This window comes from Anarrhichthys ocellatus, unplaced genomic scaffold (genome assembly GCF_004355925.1).
Source record: "Anarrhichthys ocellatus isolate YVR2014 unplaced genomic scaffold, GSC_Weel_1.0 scaffold25, whole genome shotgun sequence".
NCBI lineage: Eukaryota > Metazoa > Chordata > Actinopteri > Perciformes > Anarhichadidae > Anarrhichthys > Anarrhichthys ocellatus.
The window spans coordinates 5905932-5927793 of NW_022280055.1; the positions used below are offsets into that span (position 1 = coordinate 5905932).

General features: G+C 42.8%; 1 protein-coding gene across 1 annotated transcript; it reads right to left on the reverse strand.

The window, feature by feature from the left end:
* Positions 1-3499: 3499 nt before the first annotated feature.
* LOC116391207 (gamma-crystallin M2-like) lies at positions 3500-4039 on the reverse strand. Its single transcript, XM_031861586.1, has one exon. The coding sequence runs from the start codon at positions 4037-4039 to the stop codon at positions 3500-3502; it is 540 nt and encodes a 179-aa protein (XP_031717446.1).
* Between the last annotated feature and the right edge of the window lie 17823 nt (positions 4040-21862).

The following is a 21862-nucleotide window of genomic DNA, read 5'->3' on the forward strand; positions in this document are numbered from 1 at the left end:
ATCTGAAATGCGGCCCGCAGACTTGTTAAGCCTGCTCGGTAACTCTCAGCCTTCTCTGTTTTGCTAAGTTGTGCCCTTTTAGAGGAAGTCTCGTATACTTGTTGAACCTGTGTCACTGCTTGGATGGACAGTGGATCCCTAAAGATGAGCTCATTGTTTGATTTGAGATTAGCCTGCTCACATCTTTTTCCAAATCTCTGATTTTGACCAAACCGGAGCTTGTCACATTGGATCACCGCCCAAGATTACAGAAGGCAGTATTAAAACATTGAACAGAGTTATTTTCAGCACAATCCATGAATTATTTCTGCAGCTGTCCGACTTCTTCCTTCTTTTTTTTTCATCTCAGACAAAACATTTGCTGTTGTCTGCTTGTAGCTTTTCCCTAAACACAATCTTTTCCTGGACTACAGCTTCTCTCGAGAGAGATGCATGAAAAAGTGAGAGGGGGAAGTAAATCGATTGGAGAGGAGCCGTAATGGCTCCAGCGTTGTATAGTTTTGCCCGGCACCATCGCTGCCTTCAATGGTGCAAAGTTAATGTGAAGAGGCATTTGGCAGATGGCTGTCTTCTCTTCATGAAAGGATGTGAATGTGGATATTTTGCCTTCTTGTGATCTCTCCACAAGGCACCAGAGGCACAGAAGGAAGCAAGGGACACAAAAAGACCCATTAGAAAGTCCTCTAAACCTGTGTTTTGGTGCTGAAACTTCTATTTGTCCCCTGCTGTGGGCTGTGAACAGGACTGTGCTGTCTTTAGCCACTGAAGGTGTCTCAGCTTTGACGAGGTCAATATTGAGCAGCATAATGGAAGAGAAGACGGATGATCTCTGACTTGAGCTGTCACACAGCTTTTTATGTAAGATCTGGCCAGAATCTTAGTTAAAAAATTCAATAAATGATCTAACAATATCTATATATCTATATCTATATATATATATCTTTCTCTATGTATCTATATTGTTATATAGATCTCTACATACAGTATATATCTCTATATATCTCTCTATGTGTGTGTGCTTTTGGCCACCAGATGTATGCATTTTCAATAGTCTCTCTCTTTTTAGCTCTGTTTTGGTCTCCACCAACTCCTGAGAAAGATATCTCGCTCTCTTTAGTTGCTTAATGCTCCACTATTTTCACCAGCTAGTTTCTAACTGTGTCTTGTCTTTGGCTGAGCAGGTGGAGTACAGTGAGTTTGTCAAAAAATGTAGCTGAAAATAACTTCATACTTTGGCTTGAAACAGAAACAAACCCCAGCGTTTTGCATGGTAGTGGAAAAGCAGCTAATGAGTTTAGAGGCTAAAAAGCTCTGTAGAGCTGAGGGCAACAGCAGACTTGCTGATCATTTTCTGTGGGTTCATCACTCAGGGTTACCCCTATCACATTACACATGGTAACTTGATCTGGGGTTAGTACAACAATGTTTGATTAATTTGATTTGTGCGGCTTTAAGTTTTGCATTTCTTTTAATTGGTGTTGTTGGAAGAAGACAAGGGAATATACAAATATACAAAAAGAAGAAGAAACAGCCAATCAGACAGCTCATTGTGTATTTCTGCCTGTTATGCTAGTCAACATACTGACTGATACTGGCTGACGAGCACAATGCCAAAACTGCAGAAATTGCAAGTGACAGTTGGACAAACAAGGCCGAACAGTGTGCAATGTCTGACAGACTGTCTGCTGTGTTGTGTCAGCGCCCAGACGATGATGAGGATGATGATGAGGATGATGATGACTGGTGTCTGCCAGATGCAAGAAGCCTCCCAATGATATTGGTAACCTTTTTTTTCTTATAACATCACTGCTAGCGGCTGCTTCTAGCAGGGCTATTTTGTGTTAACGTTAAATCAGTCAGTCGGTTACTGGGACGTGGACTACTAATATTTAGCTAATGCTATTGTTAAGGTACTGCTATGAAACACTGGGAAGTACCCCCAAGGAGCCATTGGCTCTATTGTATCCCAGCTGCCTGTATGAGGCTGCCTAAACTAATGAGTGTTATTTGGTGAGAGATACTCTAATTAGGACTGACAGGGAGGGGTGAGAGCTTTTCCACCTGCTTATGGGAGAAAAATAGCAGACAAGGTCAATGAAAGCAGACGCACCTTGACCTGCAACATGGGAGCCTGTTTCCCACACACACAGGGACTTTACTAGGATTAAAGCAGAGAGATGCGTGGCTAGCGAGCTTTCCAGCGTGATCTGTTGAACTGTATGAACTGAATACAGGCCCTAATTGGGGAAGATCCCCTTTCTATTGGTGGGAAGATGTAATCATCTTAAAAATGTATGCGAGTCATTTAATGCAATCGGCCAGATAGAGAGCTATTCACTTCTTGGTATGCATTAACAAAGCAACTACTTATCTTGACTTTGCTTATATGTACATTTTGGTCTCACAATACTGGTACCAATACCGATACTTTTTGATAGAAAAACCTATATTTTGAATGCATGTTTTCACTTCTTTATTGACTTTTATATTTCTTTTACAGTAAGTCAGTCTAACTTCCAGGCTAAACTGTTACAAGTAGCCTTTATTTTTAGCCTATTCTAAACAGTTTGCTATTTGATACCAGCCCTGGCCTAACACACAGACAGAAAGATACTATAGCAGAGAAAAGAATAGGCAAGACTGTTTCACCAAAAACTCAACCATAACCATGCTGATATATATATATATATATATATATATATCACATTGGCTGGTAATTTAACAAATAAATAGTCCATATAATTTAAACCACATGGTAAAGCAAGCCGTGTGGCAAACCTTGCAGAAGATTAGGTTTTCTGGTCCGCGTCTGGGTTTTTGTAGCCAAACCGCGTCCATACAACAGAAGTAGCCCCCAATGAGGTATGAGCTCCTCCTGCTCTGACCCTTCACTCCAGCTCTGCTCTCATGTACAAGGAACGCAACTCGGCGTCCAAGTGACGTAACTATTGCTGTAACACCCGTTGGGCCGCCGGTTTTATAAATAATGAACATTTTTATACCGATATTCTGACGATAAATATCGTCATATCACCCAGCCCTAATGGATGTGTGTGACATCGAAGAAAAATCCATTTTTCAGTACTTCATTAAACTGAGTCATACGACTTGTTATCTTTAAAGTGCCTGATTTTATCACCAAGAGCCCCAGGTAAGCAATTTGTTTATGAAAAACATAATTTCACTACGTCAATAGGCCGAGGGTATTGGAGAGTATGTAGGAAGGATGACAAACTACCTTTAGCAAATGTAGGAAGAGGAAAGAAAAGAAATATTTCCAACATGATTTCAGTAACAAAGCAGAATTTATTAGGTTTTCTTCATCACCCACCCCTCAGTCACAGACATCTGTATGTGCAGTTAGTTCACTGCTTAGCAATCTTTCTCATTCATTCGCTGCAGTCAACAACCAGTGTGTATTGCTCCGGAGAAGTTGCTTTGTCACTCATTTTCTAGAATTTCTTTGGAAACCAATTGCTGCACCGTGATGCGTCACCGTCTAGTAGCAGGAATCCATGATGCGCCTCACGCTCATGAACCTCATGCTGCCCATGAAGTTTCTGTACTCTCCGGGCCTCATGTACATCATCCTTCCTCTGTAGTGGGGCTGCTCGTACATCAGCCAGTTGCCCTCCATCACGTTGCAGGACATGATGTTGGCCATGCTGTGGCGGTCCATGACGTTCTCGCAGTCCTCCATCAGCTCGTGCATCTGACCCTGGAAGTTGTCCCTCTCGTAGATCCTCATCCTGTAGGAGCCCCTGTGCATGGGGATCATGCGGCAGGACCTGATGCTGTCGCTCATGCCCATCATGCTCATGTAGTCGGCGTACTCGCCCCTCCTCATGAAGTACTGGTTCCCCATGAAGTTGGTGCAGTCGTAGACCACGAAGCAGCCGCGCTCCACCCTGCAGGAGTGGCAGCGGCTCATGTAGGAGGACATGTCGGGGCAGTCGCTACTGCACTCGTAGGAGCGGCCCTGGAAGTTCCTGTCCTCGTAGAAGACGATCTTGTTCATCATCTTGTTGCTGGAGGTCATCTTTGCCAGATGTTGTCAGTAGATGCTGCTGCTGCTGCACTTGGAGCTGAACTGCTTGTCTAACTGTCGGAAAACCTTCCTTTTTATACCTGACAAGCAGAGGTCCCCTTTGTGGAAACAGCCTGACACAGCAACATGCCATAGAAGCCCATGGAGCACTGATGGTTGTCCAAATTTGCAGCGGTTCCCCCAAAAGACCTGTCGGACAAAAGGGTTAACGCGCAAAACAATAACACCTTTTGTAACACCTGCAAAGGCTTGCAGTGCACAAAACCCATCTTTAGCTTTGGAATTTTGCTTTGTGTCGGAGTTAGCGGCTAAAGGTGTTTGCCACATCATCTGTTAATATTCCCACATTCCAACAAACTCACATTGTATATGATCATTAATTGAATGTTTCAGTGTAGTCACTAAAATAACTGCTACAAAGAACATTCGTGTGTTGAGGCTTTCTGTTAATCAAGTGGCTGTTTCAACATGTGTTTTGGTTACATACTGACAGCATGACGAATCATTTCATTACATTAGAATGATTGAAAATAATTTGTCACAGTGTTAATTAAAGTAATAGTATGTAAGTGTCAAGATATGTCTTTTAAAGTAAAATGAGGTTAACACTGTGTCCTGGATGATAAAACATTCAGTTACAACATCAGCTGGTGTCTTGGTAACTACAAGTGTCGCTACTAGTTGATTCTTAGATTCAGGATGGAGGTCTGCACGCCTGATTAAGCCCCCTTTGTTGAACCGTTTGCTTGGTTTTCATTAACGAAGCAGAGGAGGCATGTGGTAGCTCCACGGGAACAAAAGGAAGTATGTGGAAAACCAGTATACCAGGGATTGTTGTGAACTGACTATTAGTGACTTAACTGTTACATAGGTCAAAATTAGAAAGCCAAAAACGCTCTCTGTCCACTTACTGTCTCACACTTCCTCTTTCTACTCTCTCTGTGCTTTGTCTCTAACACTTATCACATTGGAGTTCTAAAACAAGGTTATTAATGATAAGTTAAGTTATAGAAAATTATAATATTGAATGGAGGAAAATAATAAGGCTGCCCCCGGAGAGTCGATTAAGAATTTCAAGCTGAGCTGTTGTTTTTTTTGTCAGTCAGTGTGCATTACATTATATAGTGTGCATTACATTATATATTTATATTCTAGCAGGCCAGGCGCGCTTGTAAATAATCACGCGGACACCAGTGTTTTCCACAGGTGGTTTTAGGCTATAGATATGAATGATGGCACATCAAGGAGTCACACGCACAAAGCATGGTAAACGAGACAGGGTCCGTGTTTCAAGACGGGTCTGCCCACACTAAGGACAGTCCGTCCGGTTGACGGTCGCAGCGGAGAGCTGGGGCCCACGTCCCTCCCTGCAGGGGGAGAGGGCACAGGGAGCACTTAGTCCAAGGCCACGGGAAGCAGCAAGGTCCCGGCGAGGGGGATGTGTGAAGTTCAAGGCCAGAGCCATGAACCACCTTCACCCCTGTCTCGATGTGTCAGCCCTGTGATTGACTGGTGACCTGTCCAGGTTGTACCCCGCAACTGGCCCAATGTGAGCTGGGTTCAGGCCCGGCATACCCCTGTGATCCTGTAAAGGATAAGCAGCTATCGGTAATGGGTGGATGGACTGAAGGAGGCTGATGTAGAATTGGTGAATTCTTTTGGATGACCTCCGCTGCAGGTGTCAGCCTCTTCAGAACTGGTTTGAGTCGGGCACTGAAGGTGCATAACACGAGATTTGGAGCATTGTGGTTGCCTCTTAATGGCTCTCATTGCTCTCAACAAAGCAAGGAGAAGCTCGGATAATAACACACACAAATATTGAAAATCAACTGGCAGCCATTGTAGAGAAGCCAACTTAACATACTAGACATAGCTCTAAATGTGTCAGGATCCCTGTCAGACCAGGCACCTCCCATGGCCACACAGCTGCAGCCACTCCAGCCGATTACCTCCTGCAGGCTGACACACCAGACTCAGGTCCCACTAACGCTTTCCCTGGCACTATATAAACTCTGGTCGTGCAGTCTGGGGTTGTCAGCTTGTACCGTCTTTCACCCGCTTCAACCCCGGTGCATCTTCGGCTTCGAGCGCCTGCCTCCGGTGTCCATCGGTCCGGGAATCCCCCGTGCCCTCCTTTGTGTTTACGGACTACTCACCGCCGCTCTGCCCTCCGTGGTGTTAACGGACTACACACCGCCGCTCTGCCCTCTGTTGTGTTAACGGACTACTCTCGCCATCAAGCTGCCAGCTCTCCGGTGTCGAGCCACGGGACATCACGCCATCAAGCTACCAGCCCTCCGGTGTCGAGCCACGGGACTCACACCGTTGATCTGCCTACTCTCTGGTGTCGGACCACGGGCTCCACACCTTCCTGTCATCTTAATTCAGGCTAAATAAAACCTGTTTATACCAACTTCTGTCTCCTGTGGTCTTGCTATTGGGTCCTCACCGTGAACTCTCGTGACAAAATGCAGAAAGGCTGCCATTACCACAGAAGATGTGTGTGACTATAACAGACTCCAGTTTCATGCAAACTGTGACCAGATCACTTTCACTTCTTGTTGGTTGCAGTATTGCTTCGCTCAGCATACCGCTCCGTTTCTCCCCAGCTTTGCGGCTCAGATGTTTTCCACCCTCGGCCACGACAGTGAAGATGAAAGCGTTTACAGCCCTCGTCCATGCAGGACTTGGAGCAAATGAGGCAGATCGTGTTTAAAAATAAATAAATAACAAAAAAAAACATGTTTTACCTAAAATGGAGACTCCCCATAGTGCTCAGCAGCTCGGCTTTATGTCGGGGGACGTGTTGCAATCAGCTGACTGAACCATAACAAGTGGATGTTATCATACTGCCAAAAAACATTTTTGCTGTGTGGCCACCCCATTAAACTCAACACGGTAGTTAAACTGAGTAATGGCGTCTCTGGCTGCTGTTCCAGGTTGAGCAAAACCGCAAAAGTCAGCACAAAATATTCTCCTGCGGTGTTTGTCCATAGAAAGTACAGGGTGTCGAAGAGACTGAGCAGAGGAGGAATTCCTGTGCTTTGGGGAACGTGCCTCGACTCTTAACATCCCTGTATAAGGTCTCCACTATGGGCTCAGGGCTGTGAATGGTGGTGGGATTAGCATTAAGAGCAAGGGAACAGAAGGATTAAATAAGCGTAAAATAGGAAACTGTAATGGAACCTGAAATTGCTTCATTTAGCCACACGCACAGTTTGATCTGTGTCGCTGCTAATATGTATTATTTTTTCTGCATTCCAGCATTGGACGAGACCCAGGTTTATATGATCATTGACAGGATTGCATTTAAAATGTAATATCTTGTGTGTGTGAATGAACAAATAGACGTTCTAACATGTGGTCATGATAAAAGTTCAGTTGTCGTTTGCAGCGCGTGTCCATTTTTGCCGTCAGGGCCATTCAGTCAGAAAAAACAATCACTTTCTGACCTCATCCCTTTCAAATTGAACACTTTCTTTTCATTAATGTTAACCTCCAAAAGAGTGTTTGAACACTTGGTTTGATTAAACAGAATGACAAACCATTCAGGAGACGGGCCCTCAAAGTTGACCCATATTGGAATGCGTCATCCTTCAGGTCATCAACGCCTTCAGGTCGGCTTGTTGCGTTTTCCTAATTTGAACCTTACAAACAGCATCTGACGTCGGGGAAACAGATGTGACAGGGAGAGGTCGAGAGGATATTTGTTCTTCCTGAAAAAAATCCTTCGAAACTCAGCTTCCAGCTGAAACATTCTCCGGACATTGTAAGTAGTATCATTGTCATAATAGTGACTGTTTCCCCACCAAATATTTCTGGAAAGACACAATACCACTTGAAAATGACACATATTTGCAATCTTGGAAATCGACCAAGTGAACAAGCTCGCACGCGGAAACTGAAATCCCAGTGTGTGTTTTAAGGGCCGGGAACCAACAAGGTTGAGCGGCACAGCTGTTGATACAGGATCGGTTCACTGATTAACTGAGCTCTGATAACAAGTGTCCGGCTCAGTGTGTTGTGAGCCCCGACTCACATGCTGCCTTCTCAGGGCCAACCGACAGCGCAGCAGCAGCAGCAGCAGCAGGGGGACTTAATGTTAACTTGTCATACAGAGTAATTGCTGCTTATGACGCTGCACACAGCTGGAGACCAGCCCGGCCTGCCCCTACAATCTAGCTGCTGCTCTACATTTGAGTGATGTACGGAAAGCAAAAATGAGTGATTGTGTTCATGTTTGTTTTGCATGTGTATTTGTGGTTGTATAGAGCTTAAAAGGAAGGGGGGGTTAGAGAGCTGAGTAGTTACTGAGAGTTGTCTCCAAATTTCTTGACTTCTCATCATGTTGTACAATCGGAAAGGAACTTGGATGCAGTGAAAGCACTTCCTCTAAATGCTCATTTGTGTAGTTTCAGAATCAATTTAGCCAAACATGAAAGTGAAAAGTTTCATTGTACAATTCATCCTAATTTAATGTTTCAACAAAAATTATCCTTTGTTAGGTGTTAATAAAAGTATTTTTCTTCAACTGCAACTTCACCTCAGGCTGCAGTTAAAAGCTAAAAACAAAAGAAAATAATGCAACTGGCCCTCGAGTTAAGATTGTTTTATTAAAATAGAAGTTCAGTCTGTTTAAGTGTTAATGCCGAATGAAGTTGAAGTATCGATTAAAATGAAAAGGTCCAAAATGAGTTCATCACAGAAAAGAAGGTTGAAATGTCGGTAGAAGTGGTAGCGACAAAAGGAGCTGGAAGTGGACGTCCTGAAAGTAGTGAAGGTGAAAAGTGTAAAAACTTAAAGATGTCGGTTGAAGTGTGAGCACTGAAAGCAGTTGAAGTATCACTTGAAATGTATTTGTTGAAGAAGTCAAGTATTACCTCAAGTACTGAAAGTGGTTGACACACCCTTCACTTTGAGGTACAGAAGTTTTTAAATTATGATGTACGTATATATGATTTTTTTCCCCCCTTTAGCAATGTTTTTATGCTGCACTGCAGAACAAGTGGAACCAGTTGAAGTGTAAGCGCTGTAGAGTTGAGTTAGGAAGTACTGAAAGGACATAAACACTAAAAGTAGATGTCTCTTTTCACTTTGATTGGCATCATTCAAAAACTAAGTCCTGTCGCCATTCTTTTTGTGTTTGGGCTGTTTCAAAAATTTTATTTTATTTGTGAGTAAAAAGTGGAAGTATTTTTGTTGATGCTAGTATTTTTGTGTTCTGCTGCACTGTCAAACTACTAGACCCACTCAGATACTACATGTGATTGCATTATGTATCTTTGGCTCAACCAGGCTGTTTCTGGCCTAGTCTGCATTATCAACGGCAGAATTTTTCTGAAGAAAATGTATGTGTTTTAATTGTCCTAAAATGACTGTTAAAGTGGAAGTCCTGCAAGGATTTGAAGTTTCACTTTCTTTCTGAATCAGTTAATGTGAAACAGCAGTCAGTAGTCGAAATGTCAGTGTGTTAAAAGGAGCTTTAACGATCAGTTGAAGTGGATGGCCTAAAAAAACATTCAAGTGTAAAAACTGAAAGCAGTGTAAGTGTTTTTTTCCCTCCAACTAATGCTGTGATGGAACCATGACGTCGGCACTAAAAGGGTCTATGGGATTGCACATTTATACGTTTAGTCTATCATAGAGAGAAATTACAGCCCTGAATGTAATCTAAAGAAAAGTTCAGCTCGTCACATCTCATATATCTTGAGTCTTTGATACAAAGGTGCAGTGAGATGGCTTGCCGCTACAGAACAAAAAGGTCCAGCCAGCGGGGCAGCACACAGTCGAGCCCAAGTTCAGCACTCCCCGGGCGCGGCGTTCACAGAGGTCTCAGAGCATCAGCGGCAGCCGGGGCGCTCATGTGCTCAGTGTTGGCTCGTCCATAGAAGCTCAGCCAGCCGTTCCTAACGAGGGCCCTCGGTGACGTCTGCGCTGATTATGCGCCACTCCTCTCGCCAGTCCCGGGGGAACGAGTGTTGACAGTCGCATTGTGTCGCGAATACAGGTTGACCCCTCGGGGGTCAGGGGAAGAGTTGCACTATGATGTCACAGGTCAGCACGTGTTGCCTCTAAAGTGTGAGGGAAGGCCTGTCCGGAAGTACTTTACTGAAAGAGAACGTTTCCATCATGAAAAGAATACAAATTCAAATGTGAGACTTTGATTGTGAGGCTTATTGCATCTGTAAACACTGGTTGAACATCGTGAAGCTTTTATCACTCTTGTTTTTTTTTACTATTTTAAGTATGTGTGGCTAAAATAAAGGAGCTGTTGGTGATTTTTTTTCCCACCCAGCCTTATGCAATCAGAATAGTGATTGTGCTTATTTGCCCTCTTAAGCGCAGTTCGCACAGTTCTAGTATTTCCTGGGGACCTCTAGCAATTTGTAATAATTGCAGAGGTCGTCTGTGATCTTAATCTCGTGCAAATCTGCCATGTCCGTAACTCGTCAAGTAGACTGCAAATTACTTACATATTTCACCAAACACAGATGTCATGTGATAATATAAGTGATTTGGGGTCGTATTTTTTGCTTTCTTATTATGGAGGCTGCGTTTGCAATTAGAAAGGAAAGTCATTTTGGATGCAAATTCAAGAGGCTCGTCTCGCTACACAGCATGGAGACTCGCTTCCACAGACGAATATATGAAATCAAATATAAAAAATGATATAGTTCATATTTAAATATAAGCAGATGTTCCGCAAAGGCTTGACATCATCTCTGGGGGATAATAAATGATACAATACAGACTTTAGAGGCCCAGTGGTGTTTGACATAGTTTTAAGTGAGACCTTTACTCACGGGACTGGTGTTTTGTGTCCCGTGTGAAACCAAAGGTTGAGTTATTATGTTATGTCACGTGATGTTCCGTCACTGAGTCACATGGCGTTTCATCTGATCCTCAAGTTACGTTACAAGCGTTTTTACCTTATACGATGATGTTTTTTCTAACCCTAACCCAAAGTGTTTTTGTTGCCGAAACCCAACCGCCACACAAAATTAACCATGCGTTACAACGTTAACCCATTGCGCCAATAATTTAGGGAAAAGGCTGCCCCTGGCATCATTAAAGTGGCGCGGGGGCCTCTGTAAAACATGACGAGTGTGGATGATATCAAGTGGCAGAGAACATTTTTATCATAGTTTCTGGGATCCCCTTTTTTTGTACTGCATGCAAACAGTAGAACAAGCAATGTAGAGTTAGAAGCTGAGCAAAGTGTCTCAGTACTGCCACTGAAGTTTGCTAACATTAGTCAACATTAGCTGCTGGTCAAAAGCTATAGAAACAAAACACCTGACCGTATTGTATTTGGACAAGGGAACATTTGATTATATACAAGTTTAATTTGTCATTAAACTTGACATTCAAAATTCAAGAACATAGTCTTAATCTTTGTGTTTTTCAATCATCCAGTAAAACTAAATGTGAATAGCAGAGCCTTGAACACAGGGAATTGTCATGTTCCTGACACGGCTTCAGCTCATAACATAAGATAAGCATCTACTGTGCTTGTGTGACCACCACCTCCCTTCAACTGGCACAGCTCATTACACTAGAGGTATTGTTTGCATGGGTATCCATATGCACACAAGCACATATATAGTATGTACAATGGAACGCATGTCCACCAGTGTGGGCTTGCTGTGTTCTGGTTCACGACACAGTTTACCCCCTTTTGAAGAAGGCTGGATGGTGACATCAGTCAGTCGGTGACTCGGACTGTCTGACACTTGGTCAACAGTCGGATTGCCATGACAATTCTTTATGTATATTATGGTGACAGGATGATTCCTAGCACTTGGTACAGAGGTAACGCATCTCAAAAAGTAACGGTATGCTCTAGCTATTCATGCTCCCCAGAGGATGCATCCTTTTGAGTATGTTCAGAGGGAATGGGAAGCTCCAGAAAGAAGTAGAGACATATTCATCCCTGTATTTCTTGGAATTACAGTCGTGTTGGACAGTTCTGCAGCTCAGTGCAAGGATTCAGTGCCAGAGTTTGAAGTAGACTGAGGTCACTTTGCAATACAACAGTTTTAACCACCTAACTGTTTTAGTGACCTAAACCAAACGTGGACACAACAACTGGTCTCCAGTGTCAAAGAACTGTGACTTGTACGTCACGTGACGCTACGCCACTGGCGCATGACGTTACGTCCGTGGCTTAAGTTACGTTACAAACATACTTAATCCAACCCAAACCATAATGTTTTTCCTAACCCGAACCAAATATGTTTGTTGTAAACCTAACTGCAATGGTTTCACAATGTTGACCACAAGTTACAAAGTTAACCTTCTAGGTCAAGATCAGGCCGCAGCCTAGGAAATGACCCCTAATTCCCACTTGATTCATTCCCTCAGTAAACATTGTAAACATGAGTTCTGGGACTCTATCGCTAGTTTCAAGTCTTGATGTTCATTTAGTAAATTATGGTCCATTTAGAGTAACCTAGACCATAAAACAGGGTATACTTCAGGGAGGTCTACGTTGTGATTGACAGGTTGCTAGCAGAGCCGTACACGGCGTCTCTACTTCACTCCTCCGCAGTCCAAATATGGTCACTTCCATTCACCGGTTGCAAAAAGCCAAGATGGCTCCGGCCAAAAAACATGAACGCGACGGCCAAAATGCCGAACTCAAGGCTTCAAAACCGCAGTCCAAAAACCAACGGGTGACGCCTATTCTTATATACCAGTCCATGGTCAATACGCAAAAGGCTGCCCTTTGTGCTATTATAGTGACCGCTATTGACCAAGCGACAAAATATGAAGAGTAGGGATAACATCAGGTTGCAGACTTGCATATTACCCTTATTTACATGTTGAAAAAGGTATACCCCTATTCTGGATGGGAAAAAAAATGTAATCCAAGCAGCAATTATGTTCGGCAAAGAAAATTAATGGATTCACAACATGGATAGCATTGTTCAGCCCTGTCTTTCCTAAAAAACATTGTTGAGCACTGGAGGGACATGAGCTGGAGCTCTTTGGAGTAAGTACAGCCTTCAAAATGCCTAATCTTCCGATGGCAAAACCTGGCAACACAGCGGTTCCATGCTGGCACAGAGGGGGTGGCAGTGGAAAGAAAACTGTGGTGTTCCTCCGCTGTTCCCCATCCTTCACTTTGGTAACTGTAATTACATCCCCACATCCTGATGTGAAGCAGATATGCACCAAGAGCTTTTAATAGGCTGTGCAGAGAGCAGGAGGAACAGCCATTCATCCAAGATGCTGAGTGTGCAGGAAGTGTCCGCCGCAGCTCCTGGTGCACCTCATGCTGCCAATGTTGAGTTTTAGGACCGAGAAGCCTCTCCTGTGTGACACGTTCTCTACAACCAGAACAAAGTGACAGATCAAGTGGAGCAAATAGAAATGTTTGTCTGGACTTACTTTAGATTCTGGAGTTTGTGAGAGAAGATACAACTACTCTACTCTGCTTGATTTATTTCATTTTTTTAGTTTTTAACGCACTGGTATCGGATCAGTACTCGGCATTTGCCTTGACACAAGTTCAGGTATCAGAATCGGTATCGGGAAGGAAAAGATGGCATCGGAACATCTGTACTTACATCACAGCCTTTCCAAACCTGGAATAGCTTTCCAGCTATTTAAAACTAATTGTTTGCTGACTTGCAAATGGAAAATGCTGTCTATGTGGCACAAAAAGTAGCCAAAGGGTGGTTGGAAAAGAGGATATAATACTATGATTAGGCGTACTTTTTGTCTATTTGTAGAGGACAACTTCCTCGGTAATTGCAGAGGTAATATTCAAGTTTCCTCCCACGTGTTGCCTTATGATTGAAGAAAGAATAGAACTGGATGAGCTCATGAATTCAATAAGCAACATGACCTCATTGGTGAAGCCCAACATCACTGAAAATAGAGGGTTTGTTTTATACAGAGAATATCTGGCTCTGTTATCACTGTATGCGGTCGACACGTTTTCTGTGTGTTGGAAAACAAGCCAATGTAGTGTGGAATCGGCCACAAAGAATGCCGAGCACCTCCAATGTTTCCAGAAGGGGACTTACAGGGCCACGTGTGGCACAGTCAGACTGACAAAACCACAGCAATGCAGATGTGGGTTTCGTTTTCCCAGGCTCCACATGCACTCTGGCAAAGACGGAATACATAGAGCTTAGCAGGACGTGTCTCAAAGTCTAAAGCAAAGTGTCGTATTATCTGAAGTTTGTCTTAAAACAATACTCGCAATGCCCATATGTGTGTTTGGACAGAGTTAGTGGTCACTTTGAGTTTCCCTTCTCTCTTCACTGGCCCTGAAGGGATCCATTGCTAAGTGAATTCCAGTGGGGGACAAAGTCCACAGACCTTGCTCTGTGCAGAAATGGACTCTAAGATTCAGCGGAAGCTAATGTGTGGGAGGTGGACAAATGGAGGGGACATCTTTAAAAGTTCCAGTGTTTTTAGTGGGACATCCCCAGTTTAGCTACCATTGTGGTCCCTGAGCTCTGGACCTAGGTGACTTTGAGTGAAATCTGTTTTTGTTGCATTAGCAACATCGTTTTAGTGACTCGTAAATATCAAGTCTTGAGATCGTTTATCAGTTATTCAAATAATAATAATGAAACAATAATTTGAATCTGTAAAATCGTAGATACTTCATAGAAATTCAATATTAAAGGACTTTGAACGCCAAAACAGAATGTGATGGATGTGACACATATTTCTGTCACATCAAACAATAAATAATGCTACCTTGCTCATATTGATATTAGTGTAAAATCAGAATTGTGAAGGCCTTCATACACAGGGGGCAGACAGCTTGGCGAGTTCACCATTGTGTTTTGGCACTGATTGTCAGAAGTGTATTCTACGACGACTTCGAGTCCATTGCTTGTATAACGTTACATCAATGCTTGTTTTTGAGTTTGAATGAAGTCTGTTTGGTGACGCTTTACAGCACCGGTTGTATTCATTCAATCACACATCTGGAGATCTGCACTCTACTGAGTGCACCTTTCTAGTTCATTATGATTTATGATTTATGACTAGCAGAACTTGACACAGAGTGTCACTATGTGGCGTATGCTAGTGACCTTTTATCTACCTCTGAACACCCCCCAGTCCGACATCTCTAAAGAAAAGAGGCGGAATGGTAAGTGGCTAAATTACAAAAATGTGAAATCACTGGTCATCGAATCAGCCATAAGAAGCAGGTAATCAACAGAAAGAAAAATATATGGTACATCCCTAGTTTGAACAGATTGATTTTTTTTTTTTAAATGCATGCGCACAGCCCTGACAAGAGCATAAACCTCACTGTGTGCAAAGCAACACACGGACGTGCGTAGTTTTGGTGACATGACCAGAATCTACGAAAACACTAAAAAAGTCCTGATTGATGCATCTCCACAGAGCCAAACGCCTGAGCAACCAACATTTTCTCATATGACGTGGAAGATATGTAGCACACAGATGTCTTCTCCTCGCATTGGAGAGGAGTACCACCCCCATCCCCAGAATCTGGGAAATTGCGACTTCTTCCCCTATTATTTCCATGCCAGGCATGTCCTCGATTCAGCTTGTGAAAGGGCACATTCCTTTCCAGTTGAGCGGGGGGGGGGGCTGTTTCCCAAAAGACTAGTCCTCTTCTTACCCTCCTCTTGGAATAGTAGAGCTCGGCCGATGCTCTCTGAATTCTGTCTTGTCTTGGTGTGAGAGCTTTTTAAGTCGGGGTTTGTTCTTTTCTTTCTGACATTCTACGTATCCCCACAGAAAACACTCACTTCCTGTATTGCGGTGGACCGTTCCTCTGTCACTGTGGCGAGCCCCAAGAAAAGATTCCTCCCAAAAAAATCTCTCAAACTCTTTGCCTCCTCAGTTGCACCAGTGGAAGATATGCCCCTTGTGAAAATGAGGAATGATAAGTGGATCAGCCAGCTTTAATTTGGCAGCTGTTAAATGGCACTTTCCAGTTTCTCTCCCATCATCCACTTACTTTCAATAAAAAGCCTGCAGAAACACTCATTTCCTCTGGGGATTGCTTTGGATCTCTCCCAAAACTGGATGTCTCACTGTGGAAAGCGTGGAGACTGATTCTGATACATTTATTTTAAACTTTGGCGCCTCATTTAAATCATATGTGTTGGTGTTTTTGCCTTGTTGAACTCATTATCTCCACCTGGAGATTATGTTTTCTGTTGTGTTTGTGTGTGCTTGTATGTGTGCATCTACGTCTCTGTCTGTCCTCGGCTAATCTCGCCAATATTCTACAACGCAAATACTTTTTTGTGCCCATTTCTGACTAAATGCTCATTGGGAATCATTTGATTCAATGATTCCCACCTTTTCAAAACAATATTTTATTGGCTGTTTTATAACGTCATTAGCTCACCACTCTTTACCGGCTGGTAAGGGGACACAAGTGAAAGACAACTGCTTCAGTCTTGTTTGGACTCTTCCATCCAACATTACAGCAGTGGTCGATTTAAACAGGGCTGGAGACTGACGGGGTCTGCTCGTCCCAGGATGTGTACACTGTAAAAAGAAGTTCTCATTTTAGTGCATCGTTGGTGCTAAGATAGGGACAGGTAAGGGTGAATTTCATTTAAGAATCATTTCCTTTAACATGCTTACAGTTCATGATTTGCCTCTTAGATTCAGCGCCTTTAGTGTATCTCACCATGTGATCTTCACAATGCGTTCACACGAACCGGGGGCAGATCAGTTGTCACGTCATGTGGGCTGGGAGCGTTTTACTTGGATGGCGGCCCCGACCGTCTCTGTAGAATTTATAATCCGTGTGAGGCTTGTTAAAGCCTCTCTGGGGGCTGGAGTATACTGTGGGATAACACGTATGACAACCATCCCAGCACATGTTAGGGAAGAGAGTTGGAGCCACTTTACATTCCTTATGTTGGAAAAACTCATATCTTTGCATAGTTTTTGCAGTGCAGCATGTGTTTCACCACACATTCTTTGCTTCACACACAACTGAACTGTCTCACTGCCAACAGCCAAAACAAACCTGGATGCAAAACATATCTTTTTTTTTTTTGTCCAGCTCTACATGCACTGGTAATGGATTTACCACTTGCAGTCTGTCTATGGAGATTTACAGCCACCTGGAATTGTCATGAAGTGGATTTCCATTATGATTCCAGCCTGTTCCATTTTACAGTCCACTAAAGAGTCTCGGACTGCCTCGGCTTCTTTTCTTTGACGGTATTTTATCCGAGTCTTTGGTCTCTAGTTTGACGGCAGTAAACCATCACAGTTGGATGAATATGCTGCTCATAGGGTTGAAGTTTGCAGAGACATAAATAATTTTGCTTCAACATTAACGAGGAAAATGTTTATTACATTCTCTTGATTTGAGACATTTTCGGAGTTTATTTTATACCTGCAGCAATCCAACCGCAACAGAAACCATAATGGCTCCCCCCCCCCCCCATTAAGAGAGACTCTCTGTGCATTTAAGTGAATCATTGAACTGTTACTGAAATGATTTAAATCTCTCTTTCTATTGAAAATGAAGGGGAGCTTTAGACAACAACTGCCATTGCATCCCAAAAAAAAGGTAGTTTGAGCGAACACCCCTTTTATGAATGTGCTTCAGTTACCATCAACTCTCTAAAGTTGCTAATAAATTCACTGTAACTGTGTGACTATTAGTGTTGATCTTTGTGAATTGGACTGTTCTTAGGCTCATTTCCATAGAAAGATGGATTCGTAGACAGGGGATCACCATTATCATTTGGATACTTGTAAAAATGAATTATGGGCCAGTTCATTCGAGAGATGTGGAGATATTTTACTTTATATGAAAATTCTGATCTGAATTTAAATGAAAAGTCAGGGGTTGACCAAAGTCAGAAGGGTTCTTCCTCTGGAGATACTGTCCGACTTTCTTTGCCCTTTTTATTTTGACAGAAGAGCACCAACTAAAAGCCTCAAATGAAATGAATATAGGGGCATCTCATTAGCTGTGTATCGCCCTCGCACTCGTAAAATTAAACAACAAAGAAAGCTGTCAGTACGATGCTCCATTTCACCGAGATCCTAGTTACGCCGATGATGGAGCGGCCCCGTGGATGGCAGGGATGCTGCTGTTTGATGGCGTCTCTAACTCCTCAGGATGATTTCCCAGAGGAGCACTCTGATTAGGTAAGATGTAGTATCAGCCCGCCTGTTAAATAGATGTCCGCGGATATTAAGCTAATGAACGAGGCGGGTGACTGCCTCGGGGCGTGCCACTGCTGTCACCCTGTCGTCTCGGCCCGCCACCTTTGACAGTGATGCTCGCAGCGGGACCGTTGACTTCTGATGGTCGACCTATCGCCATAAAGGAATAGCAATAAAGCCTAGATCACAGCTCCGATACCTCGGGGCCTAATGGAGGCGTTTAAGGAGGAATTTTAGATGAGTAGGAATTCCCTGGTGTTATTGTTCACAGACGCTGGTGTGGAGGAGTCTCACTTTGCGAAATTATCCTCCATCTTTTTCATGTTCTCATAATTGAAGTGCTTCGTTTTTAATTCTTTTTCCGCCATCACTGGTGTCTGTTTTCCAAGGACATAAAGACATCGTTACAAATGATGGAATGGCAGCAATATTCCTAAATCAGGCTCTGCCTCCAGCTACATCCTATGATCCGGGCAACATGAACTCACCAGAATTTCTTTCTTTCTTTTTTCAGTCCCCTCTTATCAGATTTGAAACGCCTGGCGGTGGCGTCCCAGCAGAGAGAGTGCGCGGTCCTCAGATCTTTGATGGTCAGAGATCAGGCTGAGGAGAACACTTCCCTATATTTCCCTTCACAGGAATACGTTTTCAACAGATTATCTGCTGAGCTCCAATTTCAGCCACTTAACTTCTCAACTGAAATTAAACTTGGCCAATCCGGAGGTTAAGCCACTTATACCTCTGCTGGTGAGAGACGTCCATTGGTATTATGTAAGAGCAGTATGTGTATGGTTAGAAATAGTACATTAGCGCTGTAAGAAAAACAATATCTACAGTGTAAACTACTGAAATATGTTTTCCATTCAATAGCTTAGCAGTGTGGTCAGAGTGAATGTGTGTTGCCCAATTGCATAAAAGTGGAAAGACACAACTTCTCTCTGGATGGCACAAAGTGAGGAAAAGAAGTTGAGAAGTTTCTGCTTTAGCCAAGAGTTGATGCTAATCCTAGGTCTCTACGAGTTCACCAATGTACAGAGGGGGGAAATAACAACACTTCCTGACTTTCTGGTTTGGGGACCAGTCAGGAAGCTGCACAAACACAGACACTCTTTGTGCAATGGTTGGATATAGAAATGCACTTTAAACACACCTGAAAAGTTCATTTTTTGGGCAATACACTAACGGCTTTCTTTCTGTGAGTGAGATGAAAAGAGCAATACCATCTTTGTGTCTGTGCGCCAACTGGTGTTTAGCCTAGCTTAGCATAAAGACTGGAAGCAGGGGGAAAACGGCTTGCAAAAAGAAAAATGTCCCAACACGACAAATCACAATTTGAGTTTTAAGGGGTAGTTGACAAACAACCCAACCATTTGTGTCATTCAATATTTCAATAGTTTCCTATGACTTACCTGTTTGAAGAAGGTGCAAGTGACACTAGTTGCTTTTTCCATTTAAATGTCAAACCAATTTTTAAGCAAACTTTTGAAATGTGTCAAAAGTGCAGATTATGCGCGTTCCATCAACTGGTTAGGAGTGATTGAACTAGGCTACATAAGAAAGTTGGGACTATAGGCTTTGCTTTACGCATTGTACATTGTATAAATCCCATCCACCCCTGGATGAGCTTTTTGACGACCTCAGCCACCTCTGGATCCTACATGGAGGAGGTGTTGGTCGGGTTCAGGAGTTTTCCACCACTCATCATACTCCCCAGTCCAGGTCAGCAGCTTTCCTCCCCTCCCTACGATTTCAAGACTAAAAATCCAGATGAAATAACTCTAAGGCCAATATCGTCGCCTCCTTAAGGGAACTTTTTTCTCGATAGAAGTGCATCAGTGAGAGTAAATCTCCACAGGCAGCCAAGCAGGCAGAAAGAAGGTGGGGGGAGAAACAGTGTAATGACATACAAGAGGAGCAAAGAGAGGGGCTGAAGTTCATTGTATGAAAGTGAGAAAACAAAATGCTGAAATTCCTTCCATCCCTCAGGTCATTTTGCGGTTTTGGGTCCAGTGAAACTCTTAAGCTTCACTGTCCTCGTGGCCAGATTTGAACATAGGCTCAAGGTTTTTGGTTTGGAAGCTTGCAAGGACATCGCTCATCACATTATGCGTCAGAGACAAATGACGTTCACACGTTCTCTTTATTCTAAGTGAATTCAACAACTTGGAAGGACTTCAACAAAAAGGCAATGTGAAGGGAGATGCAGTGAATACAAGTTTTATTCAAGTAAAAAGATAATATTCTTTGCAGATATTATGAACATAGCTGTTCTCACATGTCTAACAAAGGTTGACTGGACTAAAAAACATGAAGTTTCAGTTGACAATTGTTGCTGTGGCAGTACATTTTGCTATTTTTCTATTTCTCATGCTTCATTTTCTACCAGTTTTAATCCTGAAATACTATTTGTGATGGTTTACATTTGCATACATCAGTATTTGCTTCTCGTGAGCCAGACTTGTTCTGACTGTAAAACTAATTATGGGGCATATTTCCACTGTATTGTGGATGTCATTACATCATATCATGCTCCTAATAGACTAGTAAGATATTTAACCTCATCTCGGTGGCTTATATCTATCTAACAGATACAGCTGGCATCACTGACTATAGTTTGTACAATAGGATTCCAGAAGTGTTCAAAGTATCGCAAATAAAGAGGGTTTTTTTGCCAAAACATCTGAACAAACCTGAATAGATAGCTACTGTTTCCAATTATTTGAACAGATTTAAAAGTAAACCACTCGTTTATTCTCCAACATTGAAAAAATGGTAATTAGTTGACTCTATTGGGAGGTTCTTCAGGTTCTTCATTCTTATTTTTTTTAAATTGAACTGTTATGCTGTTATATTTGCTGCCTTCAGGACGTGTTTAGCATAGCTTAGCACAAAGGCTGTTAGCAGGTGGAAACAGATGGCTCATTTAATGTGAAAACATCTTCATATCAACACCTCTGAAGCTCCGTTGTCCAGAGCCAGGCCAGCTGCTTATCCCAGCCTCCGGTCTGTATGGTAAGATAGGCTAACGGATTGATAATGATCCGATCATGTCAGAACTATTTCTTCAGGTTTGAGGCTGATGTCGGGACGTGTTTAGATTAGATTGGACAGATTGTGTTTTTAATTGAGAGTAAGAATGCTGGTTAATTAGTGAGCTTTAGGGGCTTGCCCAGTGATTTTCTTTATTTTACCTTTGGTTAGCCGTTTCCTTCAGCTATTATTATAGCTTAGATATTCTCATCTTATTATCGTGAAGTTAATCGACAAGTTTAGTTTTGATGAACGCCGTATTCGAGTTTGACAGGACCAATTGTTTGAGCATGTGCGGAATTTTCTTACCATTTTCATATAGTGTTTATGCTGTGTCTTCATCTAACCTCAGACACGTGCAGTCTGTTTATGTATGACAGGCTCGTCTCAGCGAGAGAAGTCTCACTCTGGCCACATTCCACTGATCGGTCGTCCAGATGATCCAGTTTGTCTACAAACAGCCAGCATTGCCTGCTTTACTCTGGATACCTGCCGAACAACCGCAGATGCAAAATGTGAAATGACTCACCAAATTATAAAAAAATAAATGGAGTCTTGAGGCCAGTTAAGGGTGTGACTGTCTCGGTGTTGATGTTGAAGTGGACATTGACAAATAGCAAGCTTTATTTGTGCTTC

Bases quoted from the DNA above. Each gene is read 5' to 3' on its own strand.
- LOC116391207 (XM_031861586.1), bottom strand. From the start codon at position 4,039: ATGACCTCCAGCAACAAGATGATGAACAAGATCGTCTTCTACGAGGAC.